Here is a 20,499-nt window from a genome sequence, read left to right as displayed (position 1 = left end):
AAAATAAAGCAGGAAAAATGTGTAATTCAAATTGTTTAACTCATCGATATTGATAGAGATTTTCGTTTTAAAATTGCAACTAAATTATGATAATACATAGTTAAAATGAACGTTGACGATGAATGATAATGAAAGAATATCATTGGTAGTCTCATCAGTATTTGTAGACTATGCATGATACAAAAATCCCCTCTAATGGGGTATTTGCTTGAGTGATCTGAAAGTATTCACAAACGAGCATTTTTTTTTTCTTTCTAATTTCTATACAGGCTCTAATGTACAATTGTGTACAATTGAATGGGAGATGCCAAGCTATTTCCAGAGTCCTAAAAAATTTCCATGTATCTAACCAGTCCTGATTCTCACTTGTCTATATTATGATATTCACATGCACTATCATTGAAAATACTCATGGCGCATAGTGACCAGATCATGCCGAGCGAGTGAAAGTTAAGGCCTTACTATGCAGGCGGAACACGCATCTTCTCATGAAGATTTAGTATGAGATCCCGCAACTCGGGGAATACCGATAGGATTATGAGTTCAAGTATCCCGTATGCAAGTTGCTTCACACATACAGAAGACTGCAGTAATCATAAATTATAGAGGTTATGTCAAATTAGACCATCAAAGGACAGAAAAACAATTTATAAGCACAGGAAAAAAGAGAGAAAAAACAAGTGTTGCAACACATGGCACAATCGAGTGAGGGGACTAACCTGAGTAAAATAATATATGTCCTTGGCACACCGCTTGTACTGCTTAGGCCCAATCAAGCTGACCAAGGTAGTTGGAGCTCCCTCTGACAAAAGGGAGAAAATTGTTGAGTTACAGGCTAGTCAAGTGGTTAGTAGAAAAAATTAGTCAAGTAGTTTCCTGGTGGCACAGGGACCCGCAAATCTTCACAACAATAGAGAAATCATGATAAGCCAAAGAAAGGAAATAAAAACAGAGTGCAAGGTTCCCAAATTTATGCAGAAATTGTGCTCTCAGTATGATTACATGGGGATATTTTCATGACACAGAATTTCAGACCACTTCTAAATCTCAGTTCTATTAACTTTGCTTGTGCTGGTATCCATGTTCAATTTCTGCCAAAGATCATGGTTTGACAAATAACTTATGATAACTATACCAAAATTGTCGATGAGAATTCAAAATTTGAAGAATTAGTTTCTCTTCATCGGGTGAGCAAAGAGGTTCTTGATCGATCTGGAAACAGAAATTTTGCTTGGTGATGTGAGGTAAAAGTCCAGACTACTTAAGCCTAAGGCATGAATTCAAAAACAAAACAGTATCCAATATTGCATAGTCAAATAAGCAAATAGTAACTCTGAAACAAGTTAAAAGAAACAAAAGATGTACTGGTAGACCAGAAAAGCAATCTTGAAGAAATGAAATTTGCAAAAAATACCACAGGCTGACAATCGAGGTAGAAGTACAAAATAAGTGACCATGAATAAATGTAGGTCTTTATAGAGAAGAATAACTTACCTAAGAGCATTTTCTTGACATCACTTGCTCTCCGAGCAGCTTCAAGTTGTTCCTCAAAGGACACTGACTTTGAGGCCCTATGGCCACCAGACTGATTTCCACCCTGAAAAAAGTTCAGGTCTGCTTGAGCATCATCAAGTTTGCTTTGAATATTCCCCACTCTTGTAAAAAATGTGCCACCCGGCCAGAGAGCCTGAAAGGAATCTATAATTAGAAAAATGAAACAAAACATGAAATCTACAAGTAGAGCTATGATTCTCTATAATTAGTTCAGTCCTTACATCTTGAATCCACCAAATTCCTTGAGCAATAATGTCTTCCCTTCGAAGCCAATAAATTTGTCTCAAAAGCCAGTCGTCAATAGCATCTTCCATTACCAGCTGCAATATTTGCTTTGATATCCAAAAGACCTGTCTTCTGCATCAAACAAAATAAGCACATACCAAATACCAATGATTAACTGTTGCAGGATATATCAAAGCTCGATACTGCTGCAATATGTGTGATACTATAATATCACTGCCAAAGACAAGACAACTGCATGCAGGCAAGAGGAATGGAGATAGTAAACCTAGAAAGGTGAATAATTTTCATGCACATGTAATGTATTTGTTCACGTAAAATAATTCCAACTAACAATACGCTAACCAAGAAAATCCAAAAAGAATATAACAGAAGGAATATTCAAAAAGTAAAAATTCAATGCTGCAAAGACTGTACATTTAATGTCTAGGTTCATGGAGTATGCAGGTAGAAAGAGATTTAAAGTAGCAACCTTGAAGCATCAGATAATCATTTATATACTGAAAAGAACATGAAGGTAGTAGCACAAAAACCACACAAACAAAAGGAAACCAAAGGACAGCTTCTAGACAGAAAATAGCAGGGGAAAAATGATCAAGTTACAAATGCAAAAAACAAAAGCATAGAAGAGATCTAAGAAAAAGAAAAAAAATAACCAAAAAGAAAAAAAGCAGATGGTTATACTTGATTTATTACAGTCTCATTTATTAAATTTAAACTAGGATGGTTATACACTCCATACTGAATCTCCACTCTAAAATAACACATCCATCATATTGATGTAGGACGGTTATACTTGATTTATTACAGTCTCATTTCATTTCCATTTAAACTAGGATTCATTTTGATTGTTGATTTCTATTGATATTAGGACTTCTATTGTGCTCGGGATTTGTGTTTGATTTGGTTACTAGTCTAAATCTAAAAGCATGAGAAGCAGAGTGCATTGGCAGAATATCAAAATTTTGAAGCAAAAAATGAATTCACGATATCTGGAAAAAATAAAATGCTTTACCCACCTTAGCCAGCCTCTTCTCTTCAGCTGAAAAACCGTATCAACCAGATTTAACAAAGGTACACTTACTTTAGATGGAGTCCACTGCATGAAAATCAATAATAAATATTACTAACATCTCCAGATATGCAATCAGAAAGAATAAGTCTCTCAAATAAGTAAATAAAATAACACTTAAAAATGCCAAAAAGGAATATACAAGAGGAGAACAACAAAAGAAAAAACTAAAAATAGAAAATACTGCTCAACTCTAAAGCAAAGCAAACATCATATATGCTTAATTAACCAATCAAATAATTACTTGAATCATCATCATTGCTACTACCCCACCCTTTATCATCAATATTCTTATACTCAAAATCTTTAAGGTCATAACTGCATCTTCAGGATAGTATACATAACATGCTAGTTAACATCTATGCAAGCTCCTAATGTCACTAAAATAGTCACTCCAAAAACCTTAAATCAACTACCATTGAATATTATCTTTTGCGATCATAATTTTCTCAACCTTGCAACCAACAGCTCCCATTCCCCTGCCCCCAAAAGGAAATACATAAGAGAGAGAGAACAAAATGAAAGTGATGACAATGATAGCACTGTCTTGAGTCACTTTATATTTAATCTCTGCCCAATGTTAATGGTAAAGCAACAAAATCCAGCAGCCTAGTCAGATCCAAGAAAGAAAAACAACTAAGAACTAGTTTTATGCTACATCAAAAAAAGACAGGTACTTCAAGAAATATCAAGTAAAACGAAAATGATTCCAACGAAATGCATGATACCTCTGGTGGCATTCCAATTTCTAAATGATCAGGAGTTGCTGAAAATTTGGCTGCAGGCAATCCACCCTGGGCAAACCCTTCAGATTTTGCATCTGAACTGTGTTTTCCCGACAAATCTAGGTTTCTAGCACCTTCACCATGTTTCAATACCCGAGGTGGAAAACCCTTTGAGTTCAATTCATTGTCTGAATGCCAACCACTAGCTTGTGCACCAGATGTGACTTTCTGATGGCCATAGCTTTCGTCTTTATCACCTTCTTCATGGTCAGAAAAGCTATTAACTGTTTCAGAGGTACTTTGCCTTGTAACATGTGTACTTATCTCATCTGCCTTGAATGAAAAGTTTCTACTGGATGAGGAGGAAGAGGCTTCATCACAGTTAGGAGATGAACCCACAACTTTCTTCATTAAGCCATCTGAAACCCCTCTAAACTGGCGTACAATATCATCCACAGCATCATCCACATTGACTGTTTCATATAAATAAAATTTCACAAAAAAAATAAAAAATAAAAAAGATGTTCTATGAGAGTGAAAAGCAGAATGATCATACAATTGAATAAATCTGCCAAATCAAAATTAAATTTCAGAAAGCAATGAGTTCAAAATCAAGAGAATTAAAACTTCCTGAAATACAGTTGTCATAGGATATCAGCAGTTTTTTTTTTTTTTTTTGGTGGCTAAGAATCAAATATAGGATATGTTTCAGTAGTGAAACTTTAAGGCAATTTCCTAGAAGTAAAATAGCTACATTCTACAACAGGATGTTCAACACCCACGGTGAGACACATATAAGCCTCTACAAGTACATACAGGAGGTAGCAACCCCTAAATCAAAATCACAAAAAATTTATTTATGCAGCAGCCACATGTGCCTCTGTGTGTGTGTGTGTGAGAGAGAGAGAGAGAGAGAGAGAGAGAGAGAGAGAGAATTTGACAAATTGCAAAGAACATAGTCATCAGGAGCAGACCACTATTACAAATAAACAAGTGCATATTTTAAAAGAGTGATAAAAGAAGGTAGACCAAAAAGGGTAGGCATCAAACCTCCATTCAAAAGTGGAAATCAAGTCCCAGATGAAAAAATAAGTAAAAAATAACATAAATGTGACAAACTGAACATATGAAAAGACTGAAGAAAAACTAAAAATCAATAAAGTAAGCCATTTCTAAAATAAAAAGAAAGCTCTATCTTTCTTGGATTTTGATAAAATTAAGTATGAGGGGTAGGAGGGAGAACTATGATGTTATGGTCAGATGCAGAGTATCAGAAAACAGCAAACGACAATTGGGAAGAAGCAAAGCATAAGGTTAAATCTTAAATAGCATCCCAAATGATTGATGCTCATTTTGAAAACCTCTAAACAACAAACAGCTAGGGTAACATACAACTAATAACAAAAAATAAATAAATAAATAAAAACCACATACCTGCCAGGGTTCTCATCACTGATGAAGATTTTCCAAAAGAGTAATTCTTCAAAGAAAAAAAAAAAAAAAAAGGAAATTATCATGATTCAGATAAGACTCAGCAAGTCAGTGATGGTATGTTCAACTAAAATTAAAGCACTAAATGTCACAACGAAGCACACCTTTGAGGCAACACTTAAAAAATCCCACACTTCATGCTGTTCAGCAACATTAGCTATAGATAGGAGATCCTGCATATAAAGGCAACAAAGTTTAAAGCAACAGGGAAAAAAATAACATTCTGAAGAACAAGACAGAAGAGAACTGATAATACTTGCAGATATTTATCAAGCTGAATACAGCGTTGATGAACAAAGGCGTCCTCAGTGCTTGAGGAGAATATCCTTTTGGGAGGTAGATGTAATGTGTAATTAGGGATTTCTTTAAGATGTCGATGCAGTCGCTCAAAATTTCTATATCTGAAAACAGACAAAGAAAACAAGAAAGAGTCAGGTAGCCTTTTGCAACCAAAACATCATTGTGCTTATCAGAAAAATTAAACAAACATAAAAGTGTCAATCATGAAAAAGGCAAGAATTAAACCTTCTTTTCACAAACCAAGTTCTGTTTTCTGAATCTGTCACTGCAATTGAATAAACTGCAAAAGATTTTGATCCAAGTTTCTCAAAATAAGCTCCTATAACCTGTATACACATAAGTAAAAAGGGTATAAGGTTCAACCACGATTTGAAGAAAGTGTCAATCATGAGTATCTACATACATAAACTCAAGAAACAGCTCTTTTCTTAAAACTGTACAAGACAAGGATTCTACCAGCAGTTCATTTTCTAACGCGCACAACAATCTTTAACAAAAAAAAGGACATGCTCACCCGGCACTTAAGCTTGTGAACATGTTGTCGCTCATTCTGGACTTTTATATCAGAGGCACTCGTACCCCTATATTCTTCCCTACGCCTGCCAAAATCTTGGCTGTAGAACTCAGCAATAACAGGCCCTCCACTATCTCCAGTAAAAACCTTTTTGGCTTCAGGTAGGACTTTAAGAGCAGAAGTACTACTGGATCTCTTAAGCCTATTTTTATTTCCATCAGCACCAAGATTATTAATATCTTCCAACACAGCAACAACATGTCCCTCATCAAATGACGATTGTTTATCAAAAATCTGGTGCAAATGTTTCATATTTTCATTCCCATCACTTAATTGAGTGTTAGGACCTAATCCCGCTGTTAGCTGTAACACAGCTTTATCATCTGCTCCAGCACATGGCTCAGTCCTGCTGCTAGACATTTCCTTCCCCATAATTCCAGTAGCCACAGCACTATTTATTCCTGAACCTTTAGCTACATGTTTTTCAACTCCTGCTTTTACACTTTTCTGCTCTTTCCTCTTATAATTTCTTCCCTTCGTCCACATGTTCTCAAGATTTTCAGGGGTAAGAACTTCATCTCTTTTTTGGGTGACAGCCTTCAGCACTTGTGCCCAATCACATGAATGCAGAGGCATAGCTTCCTGGTATCTGTTGTTATCCAAAGATGTTTCTCTTTGATCATCGAATTTAACCAAAGTCATATCTGTCCCTTGATTATTCAAAGAAGAATTTTTTTTTGATGGAAAATCTCCCTTATATACTCCCCCTGGAGACTGATGACTGCCTACCTCTTTAGTGCTATCATCTCTAATTGAAAGTAAAATGATTTCAATCAATTCGTTGATACACCTGGCCAATGAGATATTGTTATCGGATGGTTAGCTATTGCAGTTAAGTAAAATAATCAATTCAAGCTTTATTTAAATGACAATGAATGTAACATTTATAGTATTAAGTAATGAATATCGGGGTTGTAATAATGTCCATGACAGAATATTAGAATTATTTCATAATTATATGTTCCATTTGGAAATTAATATGTTTAAAAAGAAAAAATGAATAAAAGAAGATGAAGTCAGATCAAAGTGGTCCAGGTCCACGACCGATACTCCCAATCCTACCAAATCTCATAAAAAATCAATACAAAAGTCCTATCACAGAGGTCATAATGCAGAATGATTGACGACAACGTGCTTGTTTAATTTTCTTGTCTTTCTTAAGATTCATATAGAATTTAAATACAGTCATTCTTAGTTCTTACGCCTTGAAAGAACTGAAATCTAAATAATTCTCAATCTAATCTCCACCAACACCATACACTTAGGACTAAAGTTGTCCAATCTTCAAGCACAAACTAAGTGAAAATGTATACTAACAATTTTTAAAAATTAAACATTTTGCAACCAAACCAAGCATAAAAGAAAAATATTAAAGCTGTAAATTATTGAACAAAAGGAACAAGAATTATTATAAAACTTACGCTGGACTTGCTAAATCCATAATAGGTTGCATCACTAAACAAGTTACAAGCTCCCTAGCAATTGTTCGAACAATGGGGCACTGAGCTTCTCGTTGTCTTAATACCACAGCTAGCACTCCGGTTATTATCCGTTGAAGAACCTAAGATACAGTAAAAAAAATTTAGAAGGGAATGCAAAGATTGGTAGAGATAAAACTGAAATTTCAAGAGAACTCTCCGCTCAGACCTTGTACTCACTCTCAGGAGATATCAATGCCGGATGAAGCTCCTTAGAAACCATAAGATGATGTTTCAACCTTTCATCCCGCTCCTCAGAGGACAGCATTCCCATAACATCAACACCAATAGCAGCTTGGTTTCTTCTAAAAAGATCTAAGTGTTCCCCAATTAAATCTACTATATCTCTGAAACATAACAACAGCAATTAGATCATATTATTTAAGTGTCCGACTAATTTCAATATTGACAAAAGTTTCATAAACTCACAAAAATTTTACTTCTTTTCTTAAAAAAAATAATAAAAAATAAAAAATTCATATATACCTTGTTAGCAGGTCAACAAGGTTTATCTCTTTGACCCTTCCTGATATTTCACCGATAGCATCCATGATTATGGTTCGCATTAGCTCTGGAACCTCCTTATCCGGAGTAATTTCTGAATACCATAAATCAACAACAAAATCCTTCAAAATTTTATTTATAAAATCATTAATTGCAGCCTCCACGATAGGAGAATCAATTTTCCGCTTCCATCTTGGCGGGGGAGGTGCATTAGAAAGCCTAAAATCATTGGCAGACAACTGTTTCTTCTCCAACTGAGATAAATAACTCTGTGGACGCACTCTTTTAACCTTCCAGGAGAATTCTACCTCATTAGATAGAATTCGTAGAGCGCAAGCTATAAGTATGGATATGGGTAAATTCATCCACATTGACGTACTTGTATCTGCATTAATAATAATAATTAAAAAAAAAACAAATATAAATAATCCGAAAACATAGTAAACTAAAAGAAAAGTGATAAATTAGACCCTTAATCGAAACCAAATTTAATAAGCCTGTAAGGTCCTCTGCAATTAGTTTGCTTCGAAATTAAAAACACTCACTAAGCAATGAAATTTATTAAAATAAATCTACTTAATTTCATCAGCATTGAGCTTAGTTCACTTAGATTTTCCAGTTCACAACAATAAAAAGAAAAAAAAAATCTAAAATAACTTTAATTTCTGACAAATAATTCTATAGTAACCTAAATTTCAAAAAAAATTGCACCAAAACAACGACGAATTGTACCACACCATTAATTCCAGCTGAAATGCAACGAAAATTCAAAGCTGAGAAAAGACGGCGTAACTTAACCGGACAAATTCCAAATCAAAATTCAACGAGCAAAGACCGAGTTTTCGGAGAGACTTACGAGATAAGAAATAACAGACGGCGAATATACACAAGGCCCACCACACCGCACGTACTTTGGCTTCCTCGATCAGATCTTGTATCGTCTCCATCGCCTTCATTGTCACTCCAATTCTTTTATCAAAACTTTAAATACGAAATTTAAATCTTAAATTAAACATCAATACAATTATTTCTCTCTCAATCTCGATAATCGCAGAAAATAAGGCCTTGTTTGGTTAAAAAAACAAAAAAAGAAACCTGATTAGTTTCAGAGAAGCAACCAAAGAAGACAGACAGTATCTGAATTTTAATTTCGGTTAAGTGTTTTGTTATTATTTTGGTTTTAAGAGGAGGGAATTGATACGTGGGAAAGAAAGGAGTTAACGCCGTTAAGGTTGTGTCTCCGTTACTTTACACGTGTAAAGTTTGGATCTTTCGGTCTCTGTTCACTGTCCTAAAAGTTTTGCTCCAACTTGCTCTATTTGTCGCCACGTCAGCGTGGCAATCCAGGGTACATCATTTATGTATGTAACGTTAAATATAAATAATTGAAAATTAATGCTGTTTTTTATTTTTAATAAAAAAACCCCATAAAAGAATAACTATAAATATAATAAAATATCACGGGAAATAAGTTTTACTTCCAGTTAAATTCGTTGCTTATAATTATGTAAGATTATAACCACCCCTAGGTCATCGGGTGGGGGCAACAGGAACTCTCGAATTTAATTTTTTTTTAGTTATTACAGGGATGATCATTTGAGGGTTTATCCAATCATTAATTTTAGAGTCTTAAAAAATTAGTTAAAGGGCATGTAAACTGGCTCAGATATTTTAATCATTAAAAAAAAAAAACAATTATATGCTTACTATTAGTAAAAGCTAATAAGGGTGGCTACTAGAGATACCCGATCATTAAAGGAAAAAAAGAAAAAATATTATGCTTGGTATTAGTAAAAACTAATAGAGGTGCCTAATAGAGTATGCTTGGTATTAGTAAAATTATGTAGATTGATAGGTGAGTAAACGATTTTTTTTCTCCACCCAAATAATGGTTTAATGACATTTTCCTCCCACAAACTTTTAAAATACCACTATACTATCTAAATTTATATTTTATTTTTTATTTCGGCATCGTTACGACCTTGCACCACCACAATTCTTTTCCCTTATCATCACTTACCAAAACCCCTCAAACCTTACTCCTGTTGACTCTGACAATCGTCGACAATCGAGCTATTAGGGTTTGTGCAGCAACCTCTCCTAAGTTAAATTTCAATCAATCCAAACCACCAAAATCTAATATTCTACCATCAAAAGACTTATCGACCTCCCTCCTTCAAAAGCCCCAACAGTCTTGACCAAATTTTCTCTCTATTCGCTATCAGAATAAAAATTTGAGTAGTAAAATAGTATTTTAAAAGTTTATGGGTAAGAAAGTGTTATTAAACTATTATTTGGGTGGGAAAAAGTGTTAACTCATTGATTGGTTGGCAACTGGGGGGAACGTGGACAAGGTGGGCAGGTTGATTTCTGATTTGGGACCAACTCAGTATTCTCATATTCGTATCATACATTATATATTATTTTGTCTCATTTTCAGATTAAATTAACTTCTTATAATTCGTCTGCCAACTTATTCCAACGTGGATGCCGAGTATGTCAAACATATTAGATTTCAATATTCAGCTATTGAGGTGAATAAAAAATGTAATGGATGGTACAATATAATGTTCATAGGAGACAAAAGTATAATGGGCATGAACAGGGATAGATCCAGAAATTTCTGTTAGGGTGGACCAAAGTAAAATTTAATTATACATTAATACTTTTATCTATTAATATTTTTGTTAGGGTGAGCCAAAATATATAAATTATACATATTAATATTTTAAAAAAAATTGAGGGTGGGCCAAAGGGGCTGGATCCGCCCCTGGGTATGAATCAACTATAACTCAATCATAAGAGTTAAGGACTTTTTCCCACCTAAATAGTAGCTTAATAACACTTTCTTACCTGTAGACTTTTAAAATACCACTTTATTATCTAAATTTATATTTCAACGGCGAACAGAGAGCGAAGTCGGTCCATACTGTTAGGGTTTTTGAAGAGGGCAGACTGATCAGTCTTCTGGTGGTGAAATGTTGGATTTTAGTAATTGAGATTGATTAGAATTTGACTTGGGAGGGGCGACTGTGCAAATCTTAATCTCTCGATTACTGACGATTGATGGGGTCGGCGGGAGTAAGATTTGAGGGGCTTTCATGAGTGATGATCGGAGAAGAGAATGATGGTGATGTGGGGTTGCAATGATGCTAGAGTTGGAAACATAATTTAAATTTGGGTAAAAAAAATGGTATTTTAAAAATATATTGGTGGCAAAGTGTTATTAAGCCATTATTTGGGTGAAAAAAAAATCATTTACTCTAATCATAATCAAATAGTGGAATATTTGAGATTAATTATGAAATAATTGGTCGATTATATTTACGGACAAGCCGAGAATAATTGTTCAATTCATAGTTACATTAATCTTCAACTAACTACCCACAAACTTTGGCCAAAGGCTAAATATGATGATGATAATTTTAAGAAAATACTCTAAAAGACTAAACGACTTTTTTCCACTAAAAAAGTTTCAAGATATCACTTTTCCACTTACCGAGAGTTAATATTCCGTCACTATGAAAAACTGATTTCAGTGATAAAAATTCACCCCGTCACTACCATTTGAACCTCCGTTCTCTTTTCTACAAAACTTCTCTCACTCCAGCACCTGATTTCTTACTGATTGTCGGCACTGCAAAGCTAGAGTTTCATATTCTTAGCTGATTTTCGACTGATTCTGATAGCAAATATTGAATTAGTTACCACAATTCAATCCATTGACCTCCATTATATAAAACCTCTCTTACCCTGGCTCTTGAGAACTTTTCAAATGTACATAATTACTTAATACTTTCTTAAGTTCAAACAGCTTATTTAAGTATTGAAAAAAAGATGTCATCAATCTCAGTAAGACCCTCTTTAATATTTACGTTGGTCTTTTATGGTTGCAGGAAATTGAAGGTTGTTCAACTAAAAGCCTCAAATTTTCGAAATATTATTTTACATTTATTACTAAACACATCATCATTATTATTATGACATGTTAATTATATTTTGTTGCTTGGCATGAAAATAAACGACTAACATAAATATATATTATACTTATTTGTGTTTAATTAGAGAATATAAAATTTTGGGCTTGAAGGCCTGGTTCATGGGAACATTTGAGCCGGTTCATCGAAACATCTGGGCCGGTTCGGAGTCATAGATTGGGAGCCCTTTAAATCACAAACAATGTGCACACAGTCACAGATTCACGATACGCCGCGTTTTGAAAACCGACTCTCGAATCCAATGTGCCACTTCCACACGGCATCCGAGAAGAAAGTCAATATAATCTCAATCTGAACAAATCACAACCGTCCAAAATATAAAAAAAATATCTGAACCTTATCCACTAACCGGGTCCCACCTTACACTTTAATCATCAAAGAATTTCAGGAATATCTTCGTATCATGTATATCTTCTTTCTCTATTTTTAAGACAAAGCAAAACTTAACCAAAACCAGAACAAGTTTTTTGTGTCTTTTAAGAGTGTTTGGACACGATGTTAAAGTCGATTGTCGTTGGTTCCAGTCCAGTTCCGATGCTGGTGGAAGCTAAAGATATTCATGGTACGAGGGAACCTAGATTTGGTTCAGTGGTTTGTCGCTCTTCACGAAACAACGCTTATAATGTTCCAAAGCTTGAACCTTTTAGCCGAACCAAGTTCGAACGTGCCGTTAAAGATCTGCCCTTGATCGAAAAATCTGAGAACGATCTTGCGGGTACGTTCTTGATGCCTGTTCTTTTTGCGAGTAATCAGTTTGTTTGATTTTAATGGTGCGTTTGAGGAGTGATAAAGCACTTTTGAAAAAAAGCACTTTCATATTAGGTAAAAGGGTTATATCGGGAAGTACTTTTACTTGGCCACTTTTGGGAAAAGCACTTTTTGTTATTGTGTAAGTTAGTAGTTGTTTTATTGTTTAGTTTAAGTGCTGATTTGCTATGGTTTTTGGTGCAGATTATTGTTCAACGCTTGAAGGAGATGATTCTTACAGCTGCTGGAGAGCTTATTTTGAGCTTAAAGATCTGGAAGTAAGTTTACTACTGTTTAGGATTGTATGATCTCATGTTTATAAAGATGACAAAATGTATTAAAATATTATGTTAAATACATTTGATGGTTTCAGGAACCAAACTCATAGTTGAGTACTTCATCTAGGCTTGGTTAATTAGTTATACTACATATGTCCTGTTTGGTTTCTAGGAAAATGAATGATTCACATGGAAAGATTGAAAAATAAAATCTGAGCTAAGTGTGTAAGATTCTTAATAAACTTCCCCAGAATTTGAATCTAACCTTTATATCTAATTTCTATGTTCTCCAGAGGGAAGCGCCGAAAGAAGATGTTGAGAAACTGATTCTGCAAGCGGGTGGTGTAAAATCCTTAATCGGATACTTACATGGGATTTCATCGATCCACAAGGGAAAACATAATGAATTTGGTTTGGCAAAGTCATCGAGTGCTGAAAAAGAAGGAAGTAGACCATTTCATCATGTACCGGATGGATTGCCGAAATCATCAGAACAGCTAGAGGAAGAAGAGAGAGGAAGATTGCCGGACTCTCCTTACACAAGATTGCTTAGAAGTAAGGGAAGGTTCCCTGCATGGTATTCCCCTGTCCCCGACCATGAAACAGATTGATAATCAGCTAATGCTATTAAAAGCAGAGGAGTTTATTGAGCTTGTGTTTCTGTTTTGGTTCTCTGTAGATATTGTTCATAGAGTGATACTTTTGATTCGGTTGTTTATCGCAAACTACTTTCATGGTTGAGATATCTGGTTTATGCGACGATTTAGAGTTCTTTGTAAAATTATATCAACTGTGTAAACTCCTCTTTTAAGTAAATACTTTGCGCGAGCTTTGTCCGTATTTACCATTTAGCATATATGTATCAGCTGATAGGTTAGCCATGGCCATTTAATGCTTCCATTGCATTTTGTTTTGGAGTTTGCTACCATTTTCTTAGTTCTACTAGTACAGTTGATATCTGGCGATTTGTAAATTACAGAAAGGTAGTACTGATTGATAATTCCTGTTTTGTTCACTATAATTTGATTTCATTTTGATGATCATCATCACTGTCGAAGACAAGCAAACCTGTATCTAGTTTCTTCCCAGGTTTGTGGCTTCAGGTCACTGCAGATGCTTACCAGTATTTTCCAGAAATCATTTATTTATCTCAGTGCCATCAATATCTGACATATGACTAAACTAGACTAGATATTCATAAAAGTCGATAAACTTAACAAGACAATGCAGCTTGCTCTGGCAATTACTTTATGGTCTCATCAACATAACATCCTCCAGGCTCAGATGCCCGTATAATTGAGATATTTTTTAAGACTTGAAACTTTCCTGCAAGGATGCAATTTTGCTCTTAGTGTTTTTCCTTCACTTACATCCTATCAATTAGTGTTTTAAAACCCCGTTCGTTCGGTTAAACTGGGACTTGGGAGCTTCATCGGATCGGGTTAACAATTTTCTTATTCACCTAAAACCTTAGAATCTAGGATGATGATTGGTGAATAATTGAAGCTGAGATGTTGGGGTTTTTGAAAAGAAAGTGCCGGTGAGTGAGGTGGTGGTGGAGTTGATTTTCGGTAAGTGAATCGATCGGAAATCGAAAAAAATAAGCGGTAGCAATGGCTGACAATAGGCGAGGCTAACCATGGTGGGGTGAGGTGGGTTTTGGTCGGGAGGCAGAGGGGAGTGTTTTTGGGGTGATGGGGAGAGTTGTCGATGCGAGCGTTGGTGAGATTTGGCTTGGGATGTTAGCGTTGGTGAGATCCAGCAGAAATCGAATTTTAGGCTTCAACTAAATCTTGATTAGATTTTCTAGAGAATGGGCTCAAGGGATGATTGTGATTACATATGGGGTGTCTCCACCGCCAACCGGTCGACTGCCAATTTGTATTTGAGGTTTGTTTGTTAAATTTCAAACTTATAAGAACTTAATGTAATTTTTAAGGAAGTATTTGTGCATTTTAAAAGTTTTGTCACCGGTTTAACCGGCCGATCAACCCGGAAACTTTGCCAGGCTTCACCTTGGGTTGGTTATCCGCTGTCAATCATATTTCATACAGGCATAACTTACAATTTTTTTTTTTTCAACTTTTATATATATATATAAAAACAGAACTTTGACGATTCCTGAGATAAAAGATTACTTAAAATGCTACAAAATATTTGATCTCTAGTATCTGCCACTTGTAAACAAATCAGAATCCTGAGGGTGTTGAAATTTCTGTTTCCTCAAAGCACTCAGAATCCATCAATCCTCTATTTTTAGCAGTGCTTCAGCTTAGAAATCGCAATTCAATTGAAGTCCATCCCCAAACTTGGAGGTCTAAAAATAGATTACCAAAAAAATTATGGTCTAAAACTCAGCCAAAATTCCCGTGAAATATCAACCGTTCGCTCCTTATAAGAACCCTTCCCTCCGTTTGTCTCTATAAGCAGCCTTGGGCTTCCAAGGAAGAACAATAAGGTACTGTACAATAGTAATAATAATATGCCAAACAGCATCAAACACATTAAGGCCTCCGGCTGCTTCTATTTCTTAATTTTATTTTCTTCCTTCTCAATAATTTCTCATGCTCTTACGGATGCTGAGGCATCTTTTATTGCTCGTCGTCAGCTGTTGACACTCCCTAAAGATGGAAAACTACCGATTCCTGAGTTCGAGATAGGACTTGATAAACAGTTTGAAAACGATAGGCTAAAGAAGGCGTATGTGGGGCTTCACGCCTTCAAGAAGGCCATCTACTCCGACCCTTTTAACACGACCGGTAATTGGGTTGGACCAGATGTGTGCTCATATACTGGTGTGTTTTGTACACCGGCGAGTGATGACCCCAAGATCAGAGTTGTTTCTGGTATTGATCTTAATCATGCTGACATTGCTGGGTATTTCCCGGCTGAGCTCGGGCTCTTGACAGATCTTGTGCTGTTCCACATAAACACTAACAGGTTCTGTGGAATCATTCCAATGAGCATGTCATCCCTGACCTGTCTTGTTGAGTTTGATATCAGCAACAATCGTTTCGTTGGTCCTTTCCCGAAAGTTGTTCTGTACTGGAAAAAGCTCAAGTATCTTGATATCCGATTTAATGATTTTGAAGGCGAGCTGCCTCCTGAGGCCTTTGAGCTGCCACTTGATGTATTTTTCATCAACAACAACAGGTTCTCGTCTTGCATTCCGGATACAATCGGAAAATCAAATGTATCTGTTGTTGTATTTGCTCATAACAGGTTCTCTGGTAGCATTCCCACAAATCTTACCAAGATGAAAAACTTGGCTGAGATTCTCTTAATTGACAATCAACTTGGAGGTTGTCTGCCACAAGAATTCGGAGAGCTTTGCAATTTGACTGTATTTGATGTTACCTTCAACAATCTCTCGGGAAGTTTGCCTAAGAGCTTTAAAGAGCTGAAAAATCTTCAGATATTGGACCTTTCACATAATCAACTAATAGGTAATGTGTCAGAGGAGATCTGCAAGCTACCGAAACTGTCGAATTTCACATTCAATGATAATTATTTCGAGGGAGTGAGTAAAGAATGCAGTTCCGGGAAGAACTTTGTGATGAATGATACAAACAACTGTTTGGCTGATAGGCCTGAGCAGAGAATGCCAAATATATGCTCTGTGGACCGAAATGTGGATTGCAACGCGATCTATGAGAGGTGTGGCGGCTCTGTGCCACCTCCATTCCATACACCTGTTCCCAAGCCAGCTGCACCTACTGTGCCATCACCTGATCCACATAAGCAATCTCCAGTGAAGCCTGCAAAGCCTATACCGCCAACCTCTGATCCTCAACCGTCAAAACCAGTAGCTCCTCAGCCACCGAAACAAGCGCCGCTACCTCCACCACCAACAAATCAGTGGTGGCCATGGACACCAAAACCACCAACACAGGCACCACCTAAGCCATCATCTCCAATTCCTCAGCCACCAAAACAGTCCACTCCGGTGCCATCGTCACCAAAGCCTGTGGTTGAGCCACCGAAACAGTCCACTCCGGTGCCACCATCACCAAAGCCCGTGGTTGAGCCACCGAAACAGTCCACTCCGGTGCCACCGTCGCCAAAGCCTGTGGTTGAGCCGCCAAAACAGTCCACTCCAGTGCCACCATCGCCAAACCCTGTAGTTGAGCCACCAAAGCCCGTGGTTGAGCCACCAAAACAGTCCACCCCCGTGCCACCATCACCAAAGCCCGTGGTTGAGCCGCCAAAACAGTCCACTCCAGTGCCACCGCCACCAAAGCCTGTAGTTGAGCCACCAAAACAGTCCACTCCGGTGCCACCGCCACCAAAACCCGTGGTTGAGCCACCAAAACAGTCCACTCCGGTGCCACCTCTGCCAAAGCCCGTGGTTGAGCCACCAAAACAGTCCACTCCGGTGCCACCTCCGCCAAAGCCCGTGGTTGAGCCACCAAAACAGTCCACTCCGGTGCCACCCTCCTGCCAAAGCCCGTGGTTGAGCCACCAAACAGTCCACTCCGGTGCCACCTCCCCAACCCGTGGTTAGCCACCAAAACAGTCCACTCCGTGCCGCCGCCACCAAGCCCTGTTGAGCCACCAAAAGTCCACTCCTGCCGCCGCCGCCAAAGCCCGTGGTTGCCCCCCAAAACAGTCCACTCCGGTGCCACCGCCCCCAAAATCTGTGGTTGAGCCACCAAAGCAGTCCACTCCGTGTCCCCGCCGCCAAAGCCAGTTGTTGACCACCAAGCAGTCCCCTCCGGTGTCCCCGCCACCAAAGCCATTGTTGAGCCACCAAAGCATTCCACTTCGGTACCACCACCGCCACCAAAGCCAGTGTCACCTGTAGCTGACCACCAAAGCAGTCCACTCCGGTGCCACCATTGCCAAGCCAGTGTCGCCTGTAGCTGAGCCACCAAAGCATCCACTCCGGTGCCACCATTGCCAAAGCCAGTGTCGCCAGTAGCTGAGCCACCAAAACAGTCCACTCCGGTGTCACCGCCACCAAAACGTCCACTCCGGGTCACCGCCACCAAGCCTGGTGGCCATGGACGCCAACATCACCACACACGCACCAACACCTCACCATCAAAACCACCAACATCCTCACCCACACCACACCCCACAAGCCGCCAGCTCCAGTGCCCCACCCATCAAAACCACCGACTTCTACACCACACCACACCCACCCCACCCCATCAAAACCGCCAACTCCAGTGCCTCAACCATCAAAACCACCTACTCCTACACCAACACCAACACCAACACCACCCCCACCAACGCCACACCATCAAAACCGCCAGCTCCAGTGCCACAACCATCAAAACCGTTGACACCTACACCAACACCAGCACCGACACCTGATCAGTAAAACTGCCGGCAAAACATTTGGCACCAACACCTGTACCATCACAGCCGCCACCTTCAGTGCCACAACCACCTAATTCATGGGGGCCATGGACTGAAACACAGGCACCAACACCTCCACCATCAAAACCACCAACTCAGCGCCAACACCATAAAAACTCCATCACCCACACCAACACCAACTCCAACACCATCAAAACCTCCATCACCCACACCCACACCCACACCATCAAAACCACTAGCTCCGTGCCACAACCATCAAAGCCACCAACATCGACACCAACTCCGGCACTGACACCAACTCCAACTCCGGCATCGACACCGACACCTAAACCACCGGCTCCATCAAAACCTTTGGCACCACACCAACACCCGCTCCAGTGGCACAACCATCAAAGCCGCCGACACCTGCACCAACAGCAACACCATCAAAACCACCGGCTCCAGTGCCACAACCATCAAAGCCGCCTACACCAACACCAACACCAACACCAGAGAAAGTGGCTCCATCAAAACCTTCAGCACCCAACACCAACACCGACACCCACACTATCAAATCCACCGGCACCAACACCTACACCAACACCAACCCATCAAAACCACCGGCTCCAGTGCCACAACCATCAAAGCCGCCAACGCCTACACCTACACCAACACTATCAAGGCCACCAGCTGCAGTGCCACAACCATCAAAACCGCCAACACCAACACCGGCACTGACACCTGAACCAGTAAACCCACCAGCTCTATCAAAACCTTTTGCACCTACACCTACACCAACACCATCATCTCCAGCGCCACAACCGCCAACTCCAACTCCAACACCTACACCAACACCTGAGCCATCAAAACAAACCCCGCCTCCACAGCCACCAGCAGTACCGGCTCCACCCCCACGTGTCCAGTCCCCACCACCTCCTCCAGTAGACACCATACCACCACCTCAAAACCAAACTACACCTCCGCCACAAGTACAGGCTCCATCCCCCCGTGTACAATCCCCACCACCGCCTCCTCCCACACAGGCTCCACCCCCACAAGTCTACTCACCGCCACCACCGGTCAAATTAGCACCTCCAACCCCAACCGCAACTCCGACCCCAACCCCGCCAACGGGCTCTCCTCCGCCAAAAACAGTGGCTCCCCCGACAGATGAAGATGACGTCCCACTCCCGCCAAACATTGGAGCTCAGTATCATTCACCACCTCCGCCAATATTCCAAGGCTATTAAGGCGGCACTTCTCTGAAAGGCTTGCACTTCAACTAATGCAACGTCAATATATGCTCTATTAGTTGATGAACTCCTCAACTTAAGGGATTTGTTCTTTTCTCTTGTATTAACTGACGAGCGGAGAAGTTTTTGAGAAGTTTTTGTAATAATATGATTCATTATTCATTAATGGGTAATATATGATTTTTTTTATTAACAGTATTTATAATTATATTTCGTCTCTCTCTTCCTTTCTAGCATTATATTCAACTTCAAGCCGACAAATTCTTAACGATTATACGAATAACAAAGAAGAGCATTAAATGAAAACTTCCAGTAATGGAGCAATGCATCAATTTGTTTTCTTTTCCTTTTAAAAAACAAGTGGAACTGGGTTTTATACAATAATTACACAGTTCAATGGAGGAAAAACCATTACATAAACCTACTTGAAAATATATTTCGATTTATTTTAATATTTATAAATTTTTTTAATATCAAAAAATCCTAATTTTTTCATGAATAAACAGTGATTATAAAGGAAACAAATCATCCTTCTGTAATCACTGACTGGTGTTCAGAAAATTCCCTCTTGGGTATTGAATATCACATATTTATAGATATTTCCTGTTTACTTATTTGGTTAAGGTTTGTCTTGTAAACTTTCTTTCTACATTACCATTACAGTCCAAAACTTTCTAAAGCTGTCTGAAGCTTCTCAGGAAGATACGATCATAAACAATTCTGGAACCATGATTCATTGTGGATTGCCTCGTGAAATCGCAATAGAATAAAACTTGAGAAAAAGGGTCTGATTTTATGGATAAATACTTCATGAAGTTATGCAGGGACATCCTGTATTGTTGAATAGAGTGTCTACCCTGCATAAGTTAGGCAGATATACAAGCATTCCAGCTTACAAAGCTGATAATAAACATGAGCACACCATTTTCATTCATCATTGTTTTCTTTTCAACAAAACCAAGTTTATACATGATTATA

At 38.4% G+C, this 20,499-nt stretch overlaps 3 protein-coding genes across 3 annotated transcripts; 2 read left to right on the top strand and 1 right to left on the bottom strand.

The window, feature by feature from the left end:
• Nucleotides 1-249: 249 nt before the first annotated feature.
• On the bottom strand, nt 250-9,077 carry LOC116107345. Its single transcript, XM_031393627.1, has 15 exons — nt 8,798-9,077; nt 7,924-8,326; nt 7,607-7,784; nt 7,381-7,520; nt 5,900-6,749; nt 5,611-5,711; nt 5,342-5,486; nt 5,190-5,258; nt 5,029-5,074; nt 3,598-4,067; nt 2,817-2,896; nt 1,776-1,911; nt 1,495-1,687; nt 720-802; nt 250-584 (listed from the first exon to the last, which is right to left on the bottom strand). The coding sequence occupies exons 1-15, from the start codon at nt 8,895-8,897 to the stop codon at nt 462-464; spliced, it is 3,117 nt and encodes a 1,038-aa protein (XP_031249487.1). The 5' UTR covers nt 8,898-9,077; the 3' UTR covers nt 250-461.
• Nucleotides 9,078-12,357: 3,280 nt separating this feature from the next.
• LOC116107291 (CCG-binding protein 1) lies at nt 12,358-13,862 on the top strand. The gene is made up of 3 exons (XM_031393579.1): nt 12,358-12,654; nt 12,891-12,964; nt 13,258-13,862. Exons 1-3 carry the CDS (start codon nt 12,435-12,437, stop codon nt 13,573-13,575), a joined length of 612 nt encoding a protein of 203 aa, XP_031249439.1. The 5' UTR covers nt 12,358-12,434; the 3' UTR covers nt 13,576-13,862.
• Nucleotides 13,863-15,173: 1,311 nt separating this feature from the next.
• Nucleotides 15,174-19,710, top strand: LOC116107319 (pollen-specific leucine-rich repeat extensin-like protein 4). Its single transcript, XM_031393600.1, has 2 exons — nt 15,174-17,463; nt 18,617-19,710. Exons 1-2 carry the CDS (start codon nt 15,447-15,449, stop codon nt 19,516-19,518), a joined length of 2,919 nt encoding a protein of 972 aa, XP_031249460.1. The 5' UTR covers nt 15,174-15,446; the 3' UTR covers nt 19,519-19,710.
• The last annotated feature ends 789 nt before the right edge of the window (nt 19,711-20,499 follow it).

This window comes from Pistacia vera, unplaced genomic scaffold (genome assembly GCF_008641045.1).
Source record: "Pistacia vera cultivar Batoury unplaced genomic scaffold, PisVer_v2 Contig531, whole genome shotgun sequence".
Classification (NCBI taxonomy): domain Eukaryota; kingdom Viridiplantae; phylum Streptophyta; class Magnoliopsida; order Sapindales; family Anacardiaceae; genus Pistacia; species Pistacia vera.
This window is presented reverse-complemented; position numbering and strand designations above follow the sequence as displayed.